The sequence below is a fragment of the Pyrgilauda ruficollis genome, unplaced genomic scaffold (assembly GCF_017590135.1).
Source record: "Pyrgilauda ruficollis isolate IOZ18807 unplaced genomic scaffold, ASM1759013v1 scaffold148, whole genome shotgun sequence".
NCBI classification, from domain to species: Eukaryota; Metazoa; Chordata; class Aves; order Passeriformes; family Passeridae; genus Pyrgilauda; species Pyrgilauda ruficollis.
Window position 1 is genome coordinate 501860 of NW_024513432.1, and position 15664 is coordinate 517523.

Below are 15664 nucleotides of genomic sequence, written 5' to 3' on the forward strand. Positions count from 1 at the left end.
TGTTCACTGCTTCACTGTTAATTACTGGAAATAAGCAGTTTATGTTCTGCTCTGCAAGTCTAAGTCTCCTCCCCAGTTCTCCCTCCCTTTGAAGATTTTCTGACTCTTGGGTTACCTGAAAGGATAAAAGGAACTTGGGAGTAAAATGTTAATGGCTGGGTTTACATCTCAGATTTTAAATGTTGCCCATAACATATTTGTCAGACAACGTGGAAATTTTATTATGTTTGATGAATCCCTTTTTTGAGGTGATGAGTGCTGGGTGTGTGGCTCTGTCACATTTCATATGAGGGTTACCCTTTAAAAAGTGTTTATTTATGAGACATGAATCAAAATCCACATTTCTCCAAATTTCAGTCGAGGCACATCAGGTGACAGACCAGGATTTATGACACCAGTGAAATCAGGGGAACAGCAGCCTAATCCAGAGTGACAGAGGGAGAGAAGAAAGGGAATGACTGGTGTGTGCTGTCACCTTGGCTCCTCCCAGGATGGATCCCGGGGGACACAAGGCATTCAGGATGGCTCCCACATTGCAAACAACTTGTCTGGGCTCAATCTTTGTGTAACACGTGCCCTCCTCTAATTTACATGCTCACTGTTGCTCCTGCAGCCTGCAGATCATCCTGCACATCATTCCCTGAGAAAGCCTGGGGTGCAGAGGGCTGCCTCTATTCCCTGGTGGGGAGGGAAGAATCTGTTTGATCAGATTTTGCCCAGCAGAGCTGTAAATCAGTTCCCAAGAAATGCCAGCTTCCACAAAAGCTGCTCCTGCTCCACCAGCCAAGTCCCCAAACAGCATCCAACAAGTCAAAGCAGTGAGAAGAATCTGCCTAATGAGGCAGCTGGTTCCAGAGCTGGTTCCAAGGTCTCACACCAAAACAAGATAACAAGTCTCAGCTGCCTCTGCACACTTCACTCCGTGTTACACACTTGGAAGGCATCAAATGCATCCTCCTTGGTGAGGAAAGGAGCTCTGTGAGCTCAGGAGAAGCCTTTCCTGCAGGAGGCTGCTCTAAAATCAATGGATGCACTCCTGAAGGAGGGTGAACGGGAAAGATGATGGCCTTTGGAATGAGGAGCTGTGAGCAGGGACTGCCAGCTACACCCACGTGCCAGACCCAGCACACAAAAGCCCATTACTGGGGCATTGTCCCTATTCTGAGTAATGTGGAAAAGACCTCAAAGTGGGAGATTACTCCACAAAACAGTGTGAGAGGTAAGAATCTTTTCTTTCCCCTTGGTCCAGACTGTTGGGGACTGGAATGGGGGAAAGAAGAATCAGTGATGTACAGTTAAACACCAAAAAACATTTAAATTCTCATTTCTGCCTCTGCCAAGGAAAGCTGGACCCCAACACTGATGTGAATTAGGAGGCAAGCAAAAGGTTAGAACTGACTTTCCTCACACACACGAGAGGAGATCTGACCTCCACTGCCTCCAAGGACCAGCTCTCATCCCACTTCAATATCCAAGACAGAGCTTTGCCTTTAAGACATTATTTTCTGCAAACTCTTTTTTTCCCTTTGCCCAAAATGCTGCCTCATTCTGCAGCCAGCAAAATATTTTTCTTGAGTGAAAAAAGGGTGGGAGGTGAGAAGCGACACCTCCCACAGAGGAGTTTTGCTTCCAGCTGGGTTATCAAAACGGGAACACGCTGCCTTTCCTACCAGCTCTGTGTAACACAGACTTTCAGGCCACCCAGTTTTGCCAAAGGCTTCAGCAATTCCCTGGGGCAGACAGGAGGTGCCCAGGTCCCTGGTGCTGCTCGCTCACCCTCGTCACTCGAGGTCTCCTGTTTGACCACGGACAGCGGGGAGCGCGTCGGGGGCTTGCCCAGCGGGTGCCGGCGGCTCTTCTTGATCTCCATCTTCATCTTGGAGAAGGCAGAAGCAGCCTGGAAAGAAGCACAACAAGCTGGATGGGCACCCCAAAGGAGGGAACAGGACAAGAGAGGCAGAGCCCCTGTCAAAGAGAGTTCCTGGATTCACACAGAAAACTTTTCTCTGCCTTTTGGCTGAACCACCGAAGCCTTCCGAGCCAGTTCCTGGAGCAGATAAAAGCCAACACCAACTCTTAGGAAGTTGGGTAAACTACAGAGTTTTCTTCAAATCAGGACAGCCTCAGAACATCTGCAAGCTGCCAATTCCATCAGCTCATGAAAAGTCTGCTCAACCACATACACAGCCGGGAACCCCGCGGAAATCGTGACTCGTGGAATCCCAGACTGGGCTGGGTTGGCAGGGACCCCAAAGCCCATCCAGTTCCACCCCTGCCACGGGGCTGCAGACCTCGAGACCAGGGGGTGCTTGCACCCAGCCTGGCCTTGGAGCTGTCCTCAGCCAGCACCACAGCCTGCGAGCCACTGTCACAGTCACACCTTCTGGAAAAATCCCTTCGCCCAGGATTTCTCTCCTGGGAAGCTGAGAAGCCACAGAGAAAAAGGAAAACAATATGATCTCATTGCTTCTCCTGTGTTGTGCTGCTTTGGAATGTGTTTGGAGATTGTTTACCAACAGGTGATTGTTTCATTGGGTTCATGTGAATTGTTTTGACTTATTGGCCAAGCTGTGTCGGGGCTCGGGAATGAGTCACGAGTTTTCATTATTATCTTGTTACCCTTCTGTAAGTATCCTTTCTGTATCCTTCAGTATAGTTTAGTATCGTAAAATAACAAATTAGCCTTGAAGAACACGGAGTCAGACCCACCATTCCCCCCGGCACACCGTAACTGACCTCGGCGGCGAGCGGGGCGCGCTCGGCCTCGGCGCCGTCCTGCTCCTTGCCGGGGCCCTGCGGCGGGCCCTGCTCGCGCCAGCCCAGCCCCTTCTGCGTGGCGAACTGCTCGAAGGCCTGCTGGCAGGACATGTGCTCCTTGTCGAACACCACCTTCTTGCTGCGGGGCACCACGTACAGCATGGGGATGATGGGCCGCGGCTTGAAGTCGTCCTCCTCGGCCGGCGCCTCCGAGGGCTGCACCACGTTCAGCGCGGCCGCGGGCCGGCCCTGCTCCGCGCCCGGGGCCGAGGGGGGCCCCGGCGGCCGTGCCGGGCCCGGGCCGGCCTCGGGACAGGGCTGGGGGGCCGGGACGGGCCCCGGGGGCGGCCCCGGCGGCTGAGGGGGGAACGGCTGCTTCTTCTTCCGCTCGCCCTTGGCCTTGGCGGGCCGCGCCTTGGCCTTGCACTCGCCTGCTGGAGAGAAAGGCGACGCTGAGCCCCGCGCCACGTTCTGGGAACGCAGCGATTCCCTCCCTCCTCGGAGCTCCGTGCTGGCCTAGCACAGTCTGTCATGGAATTCAGCATTTCCCTCCCTCCTCGGAGCTCCGTGCTGGCCTAGCACAGTCTGTCATGGAATTCAGCATTTCCCTCCCTCCTCGGAGCTCCGTGCTGGCCTAGCACAGTCTGTCATGGAATTCAGCATTTCCCTCCCTCCTCGGAGCTCCGTGCTGGGCTAGCACAGTCTGTCATGGAATTACTGCCTTCTCTCCCTTCCCAGAGGTCCATGCTGGGCTAGCACATTCCACCATGGAATTACTGCTTTCTCTTCCCAGAGGTCCATGCTGGGCTAGCACATTCCACCATGGAATCCAGCATTTACTTCCCTTCCCAGAGCTCCTCTCTTGGCCAGCACGTTCCACTATGAAAATACTGCTTTCTCTTCTCAGAGCTCTGTGCTGGGCTAGCACATTCCATCATGGAATTACACTGCCTTCTCTCCCTTCCCAGAGCTCCATTCTGGCCTAGCACATTCCATCATGGAATTACTGCTTTCTCTTCCCAGAGGTCCATGCTGGGCTAGCACATTCCACCATGGAATTCAGCATTTACTTCCCTTCCCAGAGCTCCTCTCTTGGCCAGCACATTCCACCATGGAATTACTGCTTTCCAACGGGTGCTCTGAAAGCTGCACACACTCAGCTGTGCCTCAGCACTGACCTAGAGAAGCCACTTCAGAAGGAAAATACTTGTGTCATTTCTATGGACTGTTAAACTCCTGACTGGAACACAAAGGCTGCTAAAAGCAACGTTTCCTGGAGGGAAGATATCTAAATCCCTAGGAAACTGGACACTGTGCCAAAAATCTGTAATATGTCACATTAGCCATGACTCTGTGCTCCAAGTTTTTTGTCCTCCAAAGCCAGGGGCACAAAACCATCCACTGGGGTGCAGGAATGAAATATTTTTGTACCATTAATAAAATAAATATTTGAAACAGTATTTTTTTTATCTTTATGCCTTCCTTTTCTAATCTCTGTTTTTCTGTATATTCATATTAGCACAGAAGTGCACGTGTACATGTGTATTTCTGTGCTACATATGAATAAATGTGTATATAAATAAAGACATACATCAGGAGGTGTGCTCAGATTTTTTTTTTTTTTGCTGATAAGGAGGTGCAATCAAGAGTTTGGAGACCCCCCATTCTCTATCAGTAGTTTGCTGCTCCCTGTGTTTACAAGCACAGCTCTTATCTGGGTATTACTGTGTGTCAACGCACCCAACAGCCCCAGGAAATGAAGAACTGAAAAAAGACACTTGAATCATTATTACCCAAAGATTTCTGCTATCAAGCTTTTTTAAAAAATGCTTTTAAAGCATAAATCAGGTGCAGCACAGAGCTCAGCTGGATCCTGAGATATCCTTTACTCACAGCCATGTCCTTGTTTCTCCCAGCCCACTGTCACTCAGTTTATCTGCACAGCCCTGTGGATGTGACACTTCTTGAGCAGATAAACATCTCACTATTGTCACCAGAGGCAGAACTGCCCCGTGAGAGTTTCCCCACCTCTCCTCCCTGTGAAGGGATTCACACACTCCCATTTTACAGCAGGGATTAGAATTCCTCCTCTCCACTGAGGGGGAGTCTCCAGGCTGGGACCATCAGGGACAGCTGCTCACCCCAGGGAAGAAGTTCCACCAACCCCAACCCACCCAGACCCCTCCACTTCAGGCTACACCAAACCTGACCAGCCCAACCCATGAATGGAAAACCAAAACAACCATCACACAATGGAGGTTTCTGCATGAAGAAGGGTGAATAATCCCACAATAGGATAAAGTGCCAAAATCCCTGCTCAAATCCCCTAGGGATCACCTTAACCCCAGCATTCCCCAGAAGCCTGATCACTTTATTTACAATTCACACTAACTTACAAAAATGGGAACAAGTCCAGCTCCAATAATTATAGTTGTACTCATGTAGGCAGTCCCTCAGATAAACTGGTTTGTTCTATCACAGAGAAAGGAATATTGAATTTCCTTAGAGAAACAAACATATTGAATGAAAGGCAAATTGGATTTCTCCCCAGTTGCACAAAACCAGATCATATTTACTCTCTATACACTCCAAGAATTCTCTCCCCAACAGCACCACAAATGCCATTCACCAGCTTTATTGACTTCTAAAGGGTAATTTGACAGCAGCTGGCACTGAGAACTGTGCTTGAAAGTTTTTGCATTAAGATGAACAAACGAGTTTGCAAGTGAATCTATGGAATCAGAAGCCAGGAAAAAGGAGGAAAAATTCCAAGAGCCTATCTGGCTATCCTGAACTCTTCCAGGAAGGAAAAGGATCTGAAGGCACACATGCACAGGTGGGTTAACAGAGGAATGTCTTTCCTGCCCCTGCACTGCAGGAGGATGGCAGCTGTGGGTGGGACACAGGAACTGCAGGTGACACAAGGTGACACAAGGAACACGAGTGGCAGTGCTGTGCTGCCTGCCCAGGGACAATCTGAGTCCTCAGCAGAGCTCAGGGAACTGAGGAGCAGCTGAGGGAGCTGGGAGGGGGCTCAGCTGGAGCACAGGAGGCTCAGGGGGACCTTGTGGCTCTGCACAGCTCCTGCCAGGAGGGGACAGCCAGGGGGTCGGGCTCTGCTCCAGGGAACAGGGACAGGAGGGAACAGCTCACACTGCACCAGGGGAGGGTCAGGCTGGACACCAGCAGGAATTCCTCCCTGGAAAGGGAGGGAAAGCTTGGAAGGGGCTGCCAGGGAGGTTTGGAGCCCCAGCCCTGCAGGTGGCACTCAGGTTTGCAGTTCCCCTGCTGACTCACCAGAGGATTTCTGCTGCTCAGCATGCCCAGACAAGGGCAAAGCCTCAACACTCTCCTTCCTAACTTCCCAAGACAACCTGCTAAAATTCTAAATATATTAATAGCAACATAATAAATTATGAATATAAAGCTGAGTCATAAAAACCAAAAGTAAACACCATAAGGGATCTGGGTCAGAAATCCTGAAAACCTCGAGTTATAAATACTCAGCTTGTCCAAATAACCAAGACAAAGCACAAGACCTACTTTGGAACCATGACTACTTTGAAATCTCATGCTTTCTCCTCAAGGTCATGTCTTCTGGTGTAATAGAAAATGAAGTCAAATTAAAACCAGGAAAATAAAGAAAGGAAGTGCAGGAGGGGGTGGGAGCAGAATTACCACAAGCAGGGCCATCCAAACAGATGCTGTTTTCTTCTTCAGGATGAAACCCTAAGACACTGGTGAGAGGCAATGCAGACAGCAGCATGTGGAAAACTAGAGAAGCCATTGGGATTTAATTGCTGTATTGCAGTAGGAAAGCTGAACATTTGCAAGCAGCCACACCAAGCTGGAGTTTGCTCCAGTGGCACTTCTGCAATGGTGCTGAAAATGAGCTTTTCCCTCCTGAGCCAACAGCTACAGAGCTCTTAAGAAGTAGTGGAAGTGTATGATTTGGAAGGCATTCAGCTAGAACAGAGTTTTTATTATTCCTTGGCCATTCTAATGATCTCAGATCTGTCCTTGTCACTTATCTCTCGTCTCTGAAGAAAAATCAGCATTTTCAGGCCATTTATTACAAGCATCAAGTGTTAAACTTGTACAAGAGCTAAGAGCAGACAATTTAACACACTGCTGATGCTCTCAAGCTTAGGGCAATAGAAATTAAGTATCTGCACTGTGCAACAATGGTTTTCCAACTCCTTATTTCCCACAAAAAGAGAAAATACACTGTCTAGCTGAGAGACTGAACAAAGCCCTCATTCCTCTTCCCTGAGCTTCCACAGATTTCCTTTATGATCATTATCGAGGTTCTCTAAACAGTTTGCAGCATCAGTTTTTCCAAATGCTAAACAAATAATGGATATATACAATAGATGTAAATTAACTCCCTGCAAGCAGTGCTGGAGAGGCCTCAGAGAGGGAGTGAGTGTGTCACAGACACAAAAACCACTTCACCACACATCAGGGGGGAAAAAGCAGATTTTTCCCAGCAAGAACTCCAACCTTTTCTACACAGCCAAGAAAAAGGTGCCACAGAAAGAGCCCCCTGCACAGAGGGTGTGCCCAGGCCTGGGGACTGGATGTGCAGAAGGAATCCCAAAGGACTGGGAGCTGTCATGGCCTGCTTTTATTTCCAGCAAAGGTTTTATATTTCATGCAGAGGAAGCTGAAAAGCTTCCCTGCTCCAGCTAAACTTGAAGAAACCCAAGTGGGACTCGTGCAGCAGCTGTGGATCCCACCCAAACTGAGCTCTCTGGATTCAGTCTCTGAAAAATGGGAACAAAGGGAGGGGAAGAGGAAATGAATTGCACAAGGCAGTGCACAAATCATTCTTTTTCAGAGCAGGACACAAAAATACATCTATTTGTTTCTCTATGAAATACTTTAAAATATTCCTCACATAATATATATTTTTTACAATCCTGTAATAGTTTGAGCCTCTAGAATTTTCAAGCCCTGCCAAAAAAGCTATTTGGATTGAATCCTTAAAGGGAGGCAAAAATCAATTGCTGCTGTGGATGATGACATATTTCAGTGAGTTTTTAATACTGGGGAAAACTCTGCTGATATCTCAACAGAAATCAACAGCAGCAGACAAGTTATTCACAGAGGTGTTTTAGAGCTCCTCACTGCTCTGGCCTCACCTTCTCCCTCCGGCCCTTTGCCTCTCTCCTCTTCCTCCAGATCCGGCCCCCTTTTCAGCTCCTCTTTTACTTTCACATCTTCCAAGGCAGTTTCAATAGCCATGACATCCCCAAGAGACTTCTGATCCTCTGTTTTGTGTCTTCTGGGCTGACTCCTTTTTCGGTGAGACCTGAAAGCACAGAAGTGTGATTTGACATAAAAGAACAGCCTTCAAAATAGAAAACCATCACTGACTTAAAAAGCTGAATAAAAAACAAAAGGATCTTCTTTGGAGAGAAAACACAAGGTAGCTAAAATAGCTACAGGGCAAAAGAGATATCTGAAAGGGAGCAGATGAACCTTGCATAACACAACATTTAAGATCCATTCACAGCAGCCATTAATTGCCTGGGTTTCCTGAAGAGCTTTTTCCTACCATTACTAATGTAAGCTCACAAGCTGCAGTTAAAGTGATTTTAATTGTGTTTTCAATCTATTTCGCTTGTATTTCAAAATACAGATGAAAACTTGTTTAAATCTCTCTTTCATCCTCTGCCTCCATTCCATTATTTCTTTTCATTCTGTCCGTGCCTCCCTTTGGCAAACTGCTGGAAGTCTGCAAAACATCATCTTCCAGCTCTGAGACATTACCCAGCACTGCCAGTTCCCAAAAACACACAGTAATGAATGCTCACAGCAAAATCAACAGGCAGTCTATGATTTTTCACCAGTAAATTCAGAAGGTCCAAGGCCTTGAAGAAATCTAACTAAAAAATATGCATATTAATAAGAACAGACAAATACTAACGAGGCAATAGCAATGCTGTTCATTCTTCTTAAAGTCAATGCCACTAAGGAGCCACAATGCAAAGAGAAATGGAAATTCAGAAGTCAGAACAAGATTTTTGGGTTGGGAATTGTACCCTCACAGACACTCCCCACTGCTCAGGAGGGACAGGGAGGGAAAACTGCAAGAACAAGAGCCAGGAAGTTGTAAGTCAAGACAAATGCAGTTTAACAGATGAAGAAAAGAATTAAGAAAGAAAGAAAGAGGCCCAGGAAATCCACTCACCACCTCCCCAGGCAGAGCAATGCCCAGCCAGTCCCCAAGAACAGCACCTCAGAAGCCAAACCCCTCCTTCCTCCTCTCCCCCAGTTTTTATTGCTCCCCATAACATTTTATGGCACAGAATTTCCCCCTGGCCACTCGGGGCCAGCTGGGTCCCTTCTCAGCCACCCCCAGGGTCCCACTGGGCCACAGTGGGACAAGATAAAGCTTTGACACTGTGCAAGCAACAGGCAAAACTTCAGAGCTTTGTGAGCACTGGTGCAGCCCCAAATCCCAGTCACTCCATCCCAGCCAGCCCCAGCACAGGGCTTTGCAGAATCTGCAGAACTGCTTCTTGAATTTCACATTTAAATCTAACAAGCCCTCCTTTTCCAAAAGGACTGATTCAGAACCTTGCGATTTTTACCCCATTTTTAGCATGTAGACACTTCTTCTTTGGTTGAAAGCTGCATTTTCCTTATGGCCTCACATCCATCATCATGTGACAAAACTAAAACACACTTTACTCATCAGTCCCAAAGTCTAGAAAAGCTAAAAAGCAGCTCCCCATCCTCAGAGCCCAGAAAACTCAGCTGCTAATTACATTTGGAGCACAACAGAGTTAAAGAGCCCTAAATCAGCCTTTAAACTGACAAAGAAGGGAGAAAAAAATTCAACCTGGGATGAATGATGAATAGGAAAGCAAGTTGATCCATATGCACAGGGAGCTCTAATTGCCAGACTCTGAGCAGATGGTGGCCCCAAGAAGAGCTGGTGCCTTCACACCTGCAGGACAGTCATTAGCAGGGCTGAGCCCAGAAGGATCAGCTCTGCTCTTCACCCGTGTTCCAAGAACACACCACCTTCCCTGGCAGGGGAGTGGAGGGTGGGAGGTGGAGATAAAGCTGTAAGACTTTGCCACTGCAGCTGGAATGTTCTGTAGCCGAAGGAGGAGTAGAGTCAAGTGCTACAAGCTGGTTTTAGCAAAGTGTGTTTTATTCCTGTGGTGTGGAAGTGCCAGGCAAAAATTACAGCACAGAGCTTTATACTCACAGGAGGGAAAAAAAAAGATCTGTTTTGCAGCGCTCTTCTCACTCAGGGGTTGTGGGGGAGAGAGGCAGAAAGCTCAGCATTTAAAGAAAGTGCTTCCAGAACTACAGGCTGAAGGCTGAGCACTTCCAGAAGTGAAGCTGTTCTGTGTCTGACAGAATTCACACACCAGAAATGAAATGGGGACTGGACTAAAACTGTCTCTTGCTGAAGCCATAAAGTAAACAAAGTTGGGTTTTTTAAGGTAACCAAGTCTGACTGACCTTAGAGAAGAAATAACACCTTCTGCAGAGTTTAAAAGCTCCATTTTTCCAAGAGAGCTGACAAAAAAGCAGCGTTTGTACTCTTTGAAGAACAGACCACAAAGTGACTTAAATTAAGTAGCTACAACTGTGAAGGTTTGGGCAGAGGTGAATCCCATCCCTCCATCCTGCTGAGAAAAGTCAGGCTTCAAGTAAAACGATGTCTTGGAAAGACATAAGCACAGGAGAAAGTACAGCTAAGGAGTACTGAACAGCTTCAAAACTGCTCCAGGATAACGCTGGAATAATCCAGGAAACACTGAACAGATAAGCAAAAAAGTACCTGGATCTTTTGCAATAGGCTCAGGCTGAGAGAGGCTTCTCTGCTGGGTAATAGGCTCAGGGAGGGAAAATAATCCTTGGTGTTCATACAGTACCTTACCCTGCACACATCAGCTCCACCAGGAACCCTGAGCAGCCACAAAACTGCAAAAAAAGGGAGTGAGCAGCTCCCTTTCCCCAGCCCCAGCTACAGCACACATCCCTGCCAGCCCAGGAGAGCAGCTCGAGAGCCATGAGACAGTTGAGGTTCTCCAGTGATGGAGATCACAGAAATCCAAACCAAGATGAAACCTGAGGAACCTCAAGGCCTGAAGATTTCCTGGGGGCTTTCACAAAAAACTCAGTGAGTGAGGAAGAGTCCCAGAGCTGCTGTTTAAGAAACTTGCCAGGAAAAAGAATGAAGGGACTGACGTTGCTGAGGGAAGTCACATACCGGTGTTTGCTGTCCTCTTCCTCATCTCCTATCCTATAAAGCAAGATTCCAACAGGAAAAGGTTAGCATGCCAAATTTTCAATTCAAGCATGCTGTAACACACAAAAATCACAGACTTGTAGAAAATTAATACAAAGATCAAAGGAAGCACAGAAAGGCATGCACAAAATCCCCTTTGCAACTGATGGGCTTTTTTAAACTCCTGCTTTCTGATCAGTGAAGCTCTAAATGTTCACTACAGATATTTTTTGTCTTCCAGGATAAGAGATGAGATTTGAGGGAGCACAAAGTGTCCCACTTTGAAAAGCACGTGCTTTTATAACGTGGGAAGGAAACAGGAGCACGAGGGACACATTACCCAGACAAACAGCACGAGGAACTGCACGAAAAGAACAAAGGAAGAAAACAAAAGAGTCTGAACTATCTCCAGTGGAGAAGGCAGCATTTACAACGCGAGCAGCTCACTCCAGGGCGGGCTCCCACCCCCTCTGTGCTTACCTGCGGAGCAGCTTCGCCTTCAGCTCTGCCTTGGTCTCGTTCCAGGCGTCGAGCTCGGGGCTGCTCAGGGCCGTGGGCTTCATGTGGTCCAGCACGGCGATGTCCTTGCCCTGCTTCCAGAGCTCGTAGCGCTCGGGCTGCAGCACCCTGACAAACACGTCCATGGAGATCTTCACCATGTCCTTGCGGCACGTGCACTGCAAGAGAGCACGCAGGTGACAGGGCCCAGGGGACAGCTGCTCCCCCCACCCCGGCTGCAGGGGGGTCCTGCAGGGGGGCACGGCTGGCAGTGCCTCGTGTGACAAATGCGTGGTTATGATCGGCTTTTCGCAAGTGTTAAAATGAATATTGTGTGTGTTATGTCAGAAAGTTATGCTGTATGATATTACCATTTTTATAACCATTTTATTACTATTAAACTTTTTAAAATTTTAAGAACAAGTGATCGGTGTTTTTCACACCTTGGCTCTGCTGCTCCTGGGGAACCAGCTGCCACTCCAGCACTCTCCAAGGCTGCTGCAAAACTCTTCCCCAAGGATTTTGTTCTCCCTCTAAGCCCCCCAACAAGACAAAGCCTGCTGGGACTGGCGCTGCTCGAGTCCTGTGCTGCAGGCATCAGACACAATTACTCTGTCTGGTCCAGCCCAGGTCAGAGTCTGCCCTCAAGCCCATTTCCCTCCATCAGCCTCTCTCTGGCAGAGTTTTCCAGGCTGAAAAGGTATTATTGGTACCACTTCATAGCTCAGAAAAGCCTTACAGGAGCCAAAGCCTGACCTGGAGCACAGGGCAGTTAAACTTCATAATGATACATCCTGACATGGCACAGCAGTCCTGCACAAAAGGGAAGAAACAAAAACCCTGCAGTAACTACAACCTGCATCCAAACCATTAGGTGGGAGAAAGTGTGCTTTATTCATTTCAGCTGGCATATGCTCATTAAAACCAACCTGGAGTTACACCCCTGCCATTGCACAGAGAGCACTCTCAGGTGGTTTTCCTTGGATGTATCCCTTTGCTCTGAGGAATGAACAGACTGAGTGCAGCAAGAGGATTCTCACCCTGGGCACTGATGTCAGTCTCAGACAGCCTTTATAAACTTCATCAGAAGAAGGCAGAGGATGGAGAAGGACCCAGAACTCCCCAGGTGCCTCTGGGGGCTGCAGCCACAGCTCTCTTGGGGGTTCTGCTCTCAGGTGCAAAGCTTTGCTTGCACTTAAATTGCTTTTCAACTCCAGGCTGAGGCTGAGGTAATTGGAGCCACTTTGCAGGATTGATTTGGGGTTTTTTCCACCCTTCCTTCACACCTTTTCAAAACCATTCTATCCATTCTTTTGGCAGAAGTGCCTAAATTAAACCTGCTTCTCCCCTTTCTCCCTTCCCTTTTCACCACCATCACTAAATAATTTATAGCCATAGCTGAGAATTCACTGACAGAGGCAGAGAGAAGAGTCCTTCTGCACAGTTCTCCACCACCCCACATCCTCCAGCTCCTGTTTCTCACCGTGCAGGGGCTGGGGCAGTGCACAACCCCAGTGTGCTGAGTGGGAAGGAGCATTTATGGACAGGCACTTTCAGGAAAACTCCATTTAATGAAAACCAGCTGAGGCCAGAAAGGCTGGAAATGCAATTTGGCCACAGCAAGGCAGGAACACAGAGGGCACCCAAGTTTCCAACCCCGGCCCAGGCAGGAGCTTCCCAGGGCACCTCCACCAGCCCTGGCCTCAGGGACTGAGCAGATTTTCCTTAAGAAAGTTTAAAAGCACCTGGGCAGAGCTACAAAGAGGAGCACAGAAGAGCATCCCCAGCACAGCTCTGGGGACTGACCTCCCCAGAGGCTGAAAAATGGCTCCAAAGGGGAGCTCTGCCTTTGGTGATCCTGACCTGGACCCAAGAGTGCAGCACAGACACCCCCACACCCTCAAATCTGCCAGCACAGCCCGAGGCACTCAGGGCCAGAGGTCTCCAGAGCAGTTTCCAGCCCCCAGCAGCTCCAGAGGCTCCCCCAGGTGCAGAAGAAGCTTCCCCCAGGTGCAGAAGAAGCCTCCCCCAGGTGCAGAAGCCCAGGCTGAGCCCAGGGATGCTGCTGGGCTGGACTCAGCACTGGCACTGTGGCCTCCACATCCCACAGCAGCCCAGCTCCTTTCTGTCCATAAATCTACCATGATGCATGTTTATATTTCAATTTAAATTTAATTCTATTGCTTTCACAGCAGCCAGCATGAATAATTTGCAAAGCCCCTTTCCTCTGGGCTCCTTCTGGCCGTGCAGTGCAGTTGTGTCACAGCCACACTCCCAGCAAGGCCAGGACATTTTTCCATACCCCTCCCTCAGACAGCAGTGGGATCCTGCTGATGCTTCCAGCAGCTGGAAAAGGGAATGTTCTTGTGTGTGTGAGAGAGGTGGAGAGGGAGAATGGGGCAGAGCAGGAGGAGAGGGAGGGTGGAGAAGGGTGAGGAACTGCCTTTGCAATCCAGTCCAGCAGGACAGAAGCAGCAAGGTTGTTTCCTGGCAATGATCTCCAGTCCCACACCCTGCCTTCCCCCTTCCACACACACAGAGCTGCATTGCTTTCAAAGAGTTTCACTGTGGTCATAAACAATGTATTTCCTAGAAGACATTATGCCTACACCCCCATCTCTGTCTCTCCCTACCCCAATTTCTGCAGAATATATCCTCCCAAATTCCCTCCAATTCTAACACTTTTATATTCCACTATCATTAAACTTTATAGAAAAAAAAAATGAACATGTCAACACTCAAACACCACCAGTAAGGAGAGATCTGAAACCTCATTTCCTTTACATGAGGCAAAACTGAACCACAAAGCTCCAGTCAGGGAATTCACAGAATTCCTAGGGATCACCAGCCCTGAGAAGGATTTCAGGGTGATGGGATCACCCAAAGCACAGGACTGAATGGCAACACGAACGTTTTGTCCAAATCCCAGGAGCCCTGAGATCCCCTCTCCCCCCCCCAGGCTGGCCAGACCCCCCCAGGGAGCAGCAGGGCCACAGATCAAACACCAGAACAAACACAGGATATTCACCACTGCCACCTCCAAGGACCACTGCAAGTCCTGAACATGGAATGGGAACAAACCAAGCCAAAAATCCACAGCTTTAGGGTCAGTGCTGTGCCTTCAGTCACAGGGGAGCTGAGACCCAAAAGAGCAACAGGAGAGGAGTTTCCACATTCACCAAATCTGCAGGAACTTCACTTATTCCGCCTTCTGAAGGCTTTTCCCAGCCTCACCTCTCCCTTTCCATAAGTTAATGGTTTTATTAACTATTTTATTAAGCACATGGAAAAATACTGTAAGGAAATGCACAATTAAACCTTTTTCCAGCCTAAAACCCCAACATTCTTCCTTTCCTCATTATTTTATTAACTGCAACTCTAATTTGGGGGCTGTGGTAAAATATGTGACCACAGCAGGAGCCCTGTCCCATCAATTCCAACTCCAGGACTGATAGGGGGGAATTTGTGGCTATGGAATGTACAACCATTATCTTATTTGCAATATTTTTTAACACGAAAACACAAATAAGTCTCTATAAAATAACAGTCAAATAAAATGACTGTCTCCTTGAAGTCATAAAACCAAATGATTTATGGACAAGTGCAGACTCATTCAACTTCAACCTTCAGCAACAGTGAGGATATTTCCCTCAATTCCCAACTATTAACACTGAACTGAACCTCAGCAGTTCCATCAAGGAAAGGCTAATGGAAAAGAAACCTTTTCCTTATGCAGAAATAGTCACCAAAATTACACATTTAAAGTGGCACTGCTGGTTTGCATGGACAAAACCCTTCACATTCAGATGAAAGCAGCTGGTAAGACTCAGCTGAGCCTCCCACTTTGGAAATTTATCCATCACAAAACCCAACATGCTCGAAATTGAAGCTCTTTCAGCTTTTAAATGCCAGACCAAAATCTTTGCTTAAAGCCTTTCTACCTGCTTTCTGACAAAAACGAAGGCAAAAGCAAGTTCCTGGAAGGAGGGGTGGTTCTGGGACAGGGCAGCAGAGGAACCCTGGCTGGCACAGAGCACAGAAAACAGCTCAGCCTCTCGCTGGGCACTCCCAGCACCAAGCAGAGCTCCAGCTCGGGGAGGAAGAAGCCCCCAGCACCACCAGGGCTTGCAAGCAGCAATCCAGCGTGTTCCC

The 15664-nt window shown here is 48.2% G+C and overlaps 1 protein-coding gene across 3 annotated transcripts in view; it reads right to left on the bottom strand.

Moving 5' to 3' along the window:
* Window positions 1-15664, bottom strand: part of KDM4B (lysine demethylase 4B) — a 62621-nt gene that overhangs the window by 15650 nt on the left and 31307 nt on the right. Inside the window, exons 8-12 of one of the 3 annotated variants that reach the window (XM_041460713.1) lie at window positions 11495-11691; window positions 10997-11029; window positions 7902-8071; window positions 2737-3188; window positions 1777-1897 (exon numbers count right to left, since the gene is read on the bottom strand). In XM_041460713.1, the coding sequence (XP_041316647.1) occupies window positions 1777-1897; window positions 2737-3188; window positions 7902-8071; window positions 10997-11029; window positions 11495-11691 (973 nt within the window). Of the gene's footprint in view, window positions 1-1776; window positions 1898-2736; window positions 3192-7901; window positions 8072-10996; window positions 11030-11494; window positions 11692-15664 lie in introns of all 3 variants that reach the window. The other 2 variants (XM_041460712.1, XM_041460715.1) reach the window with 2 other exon arrangements.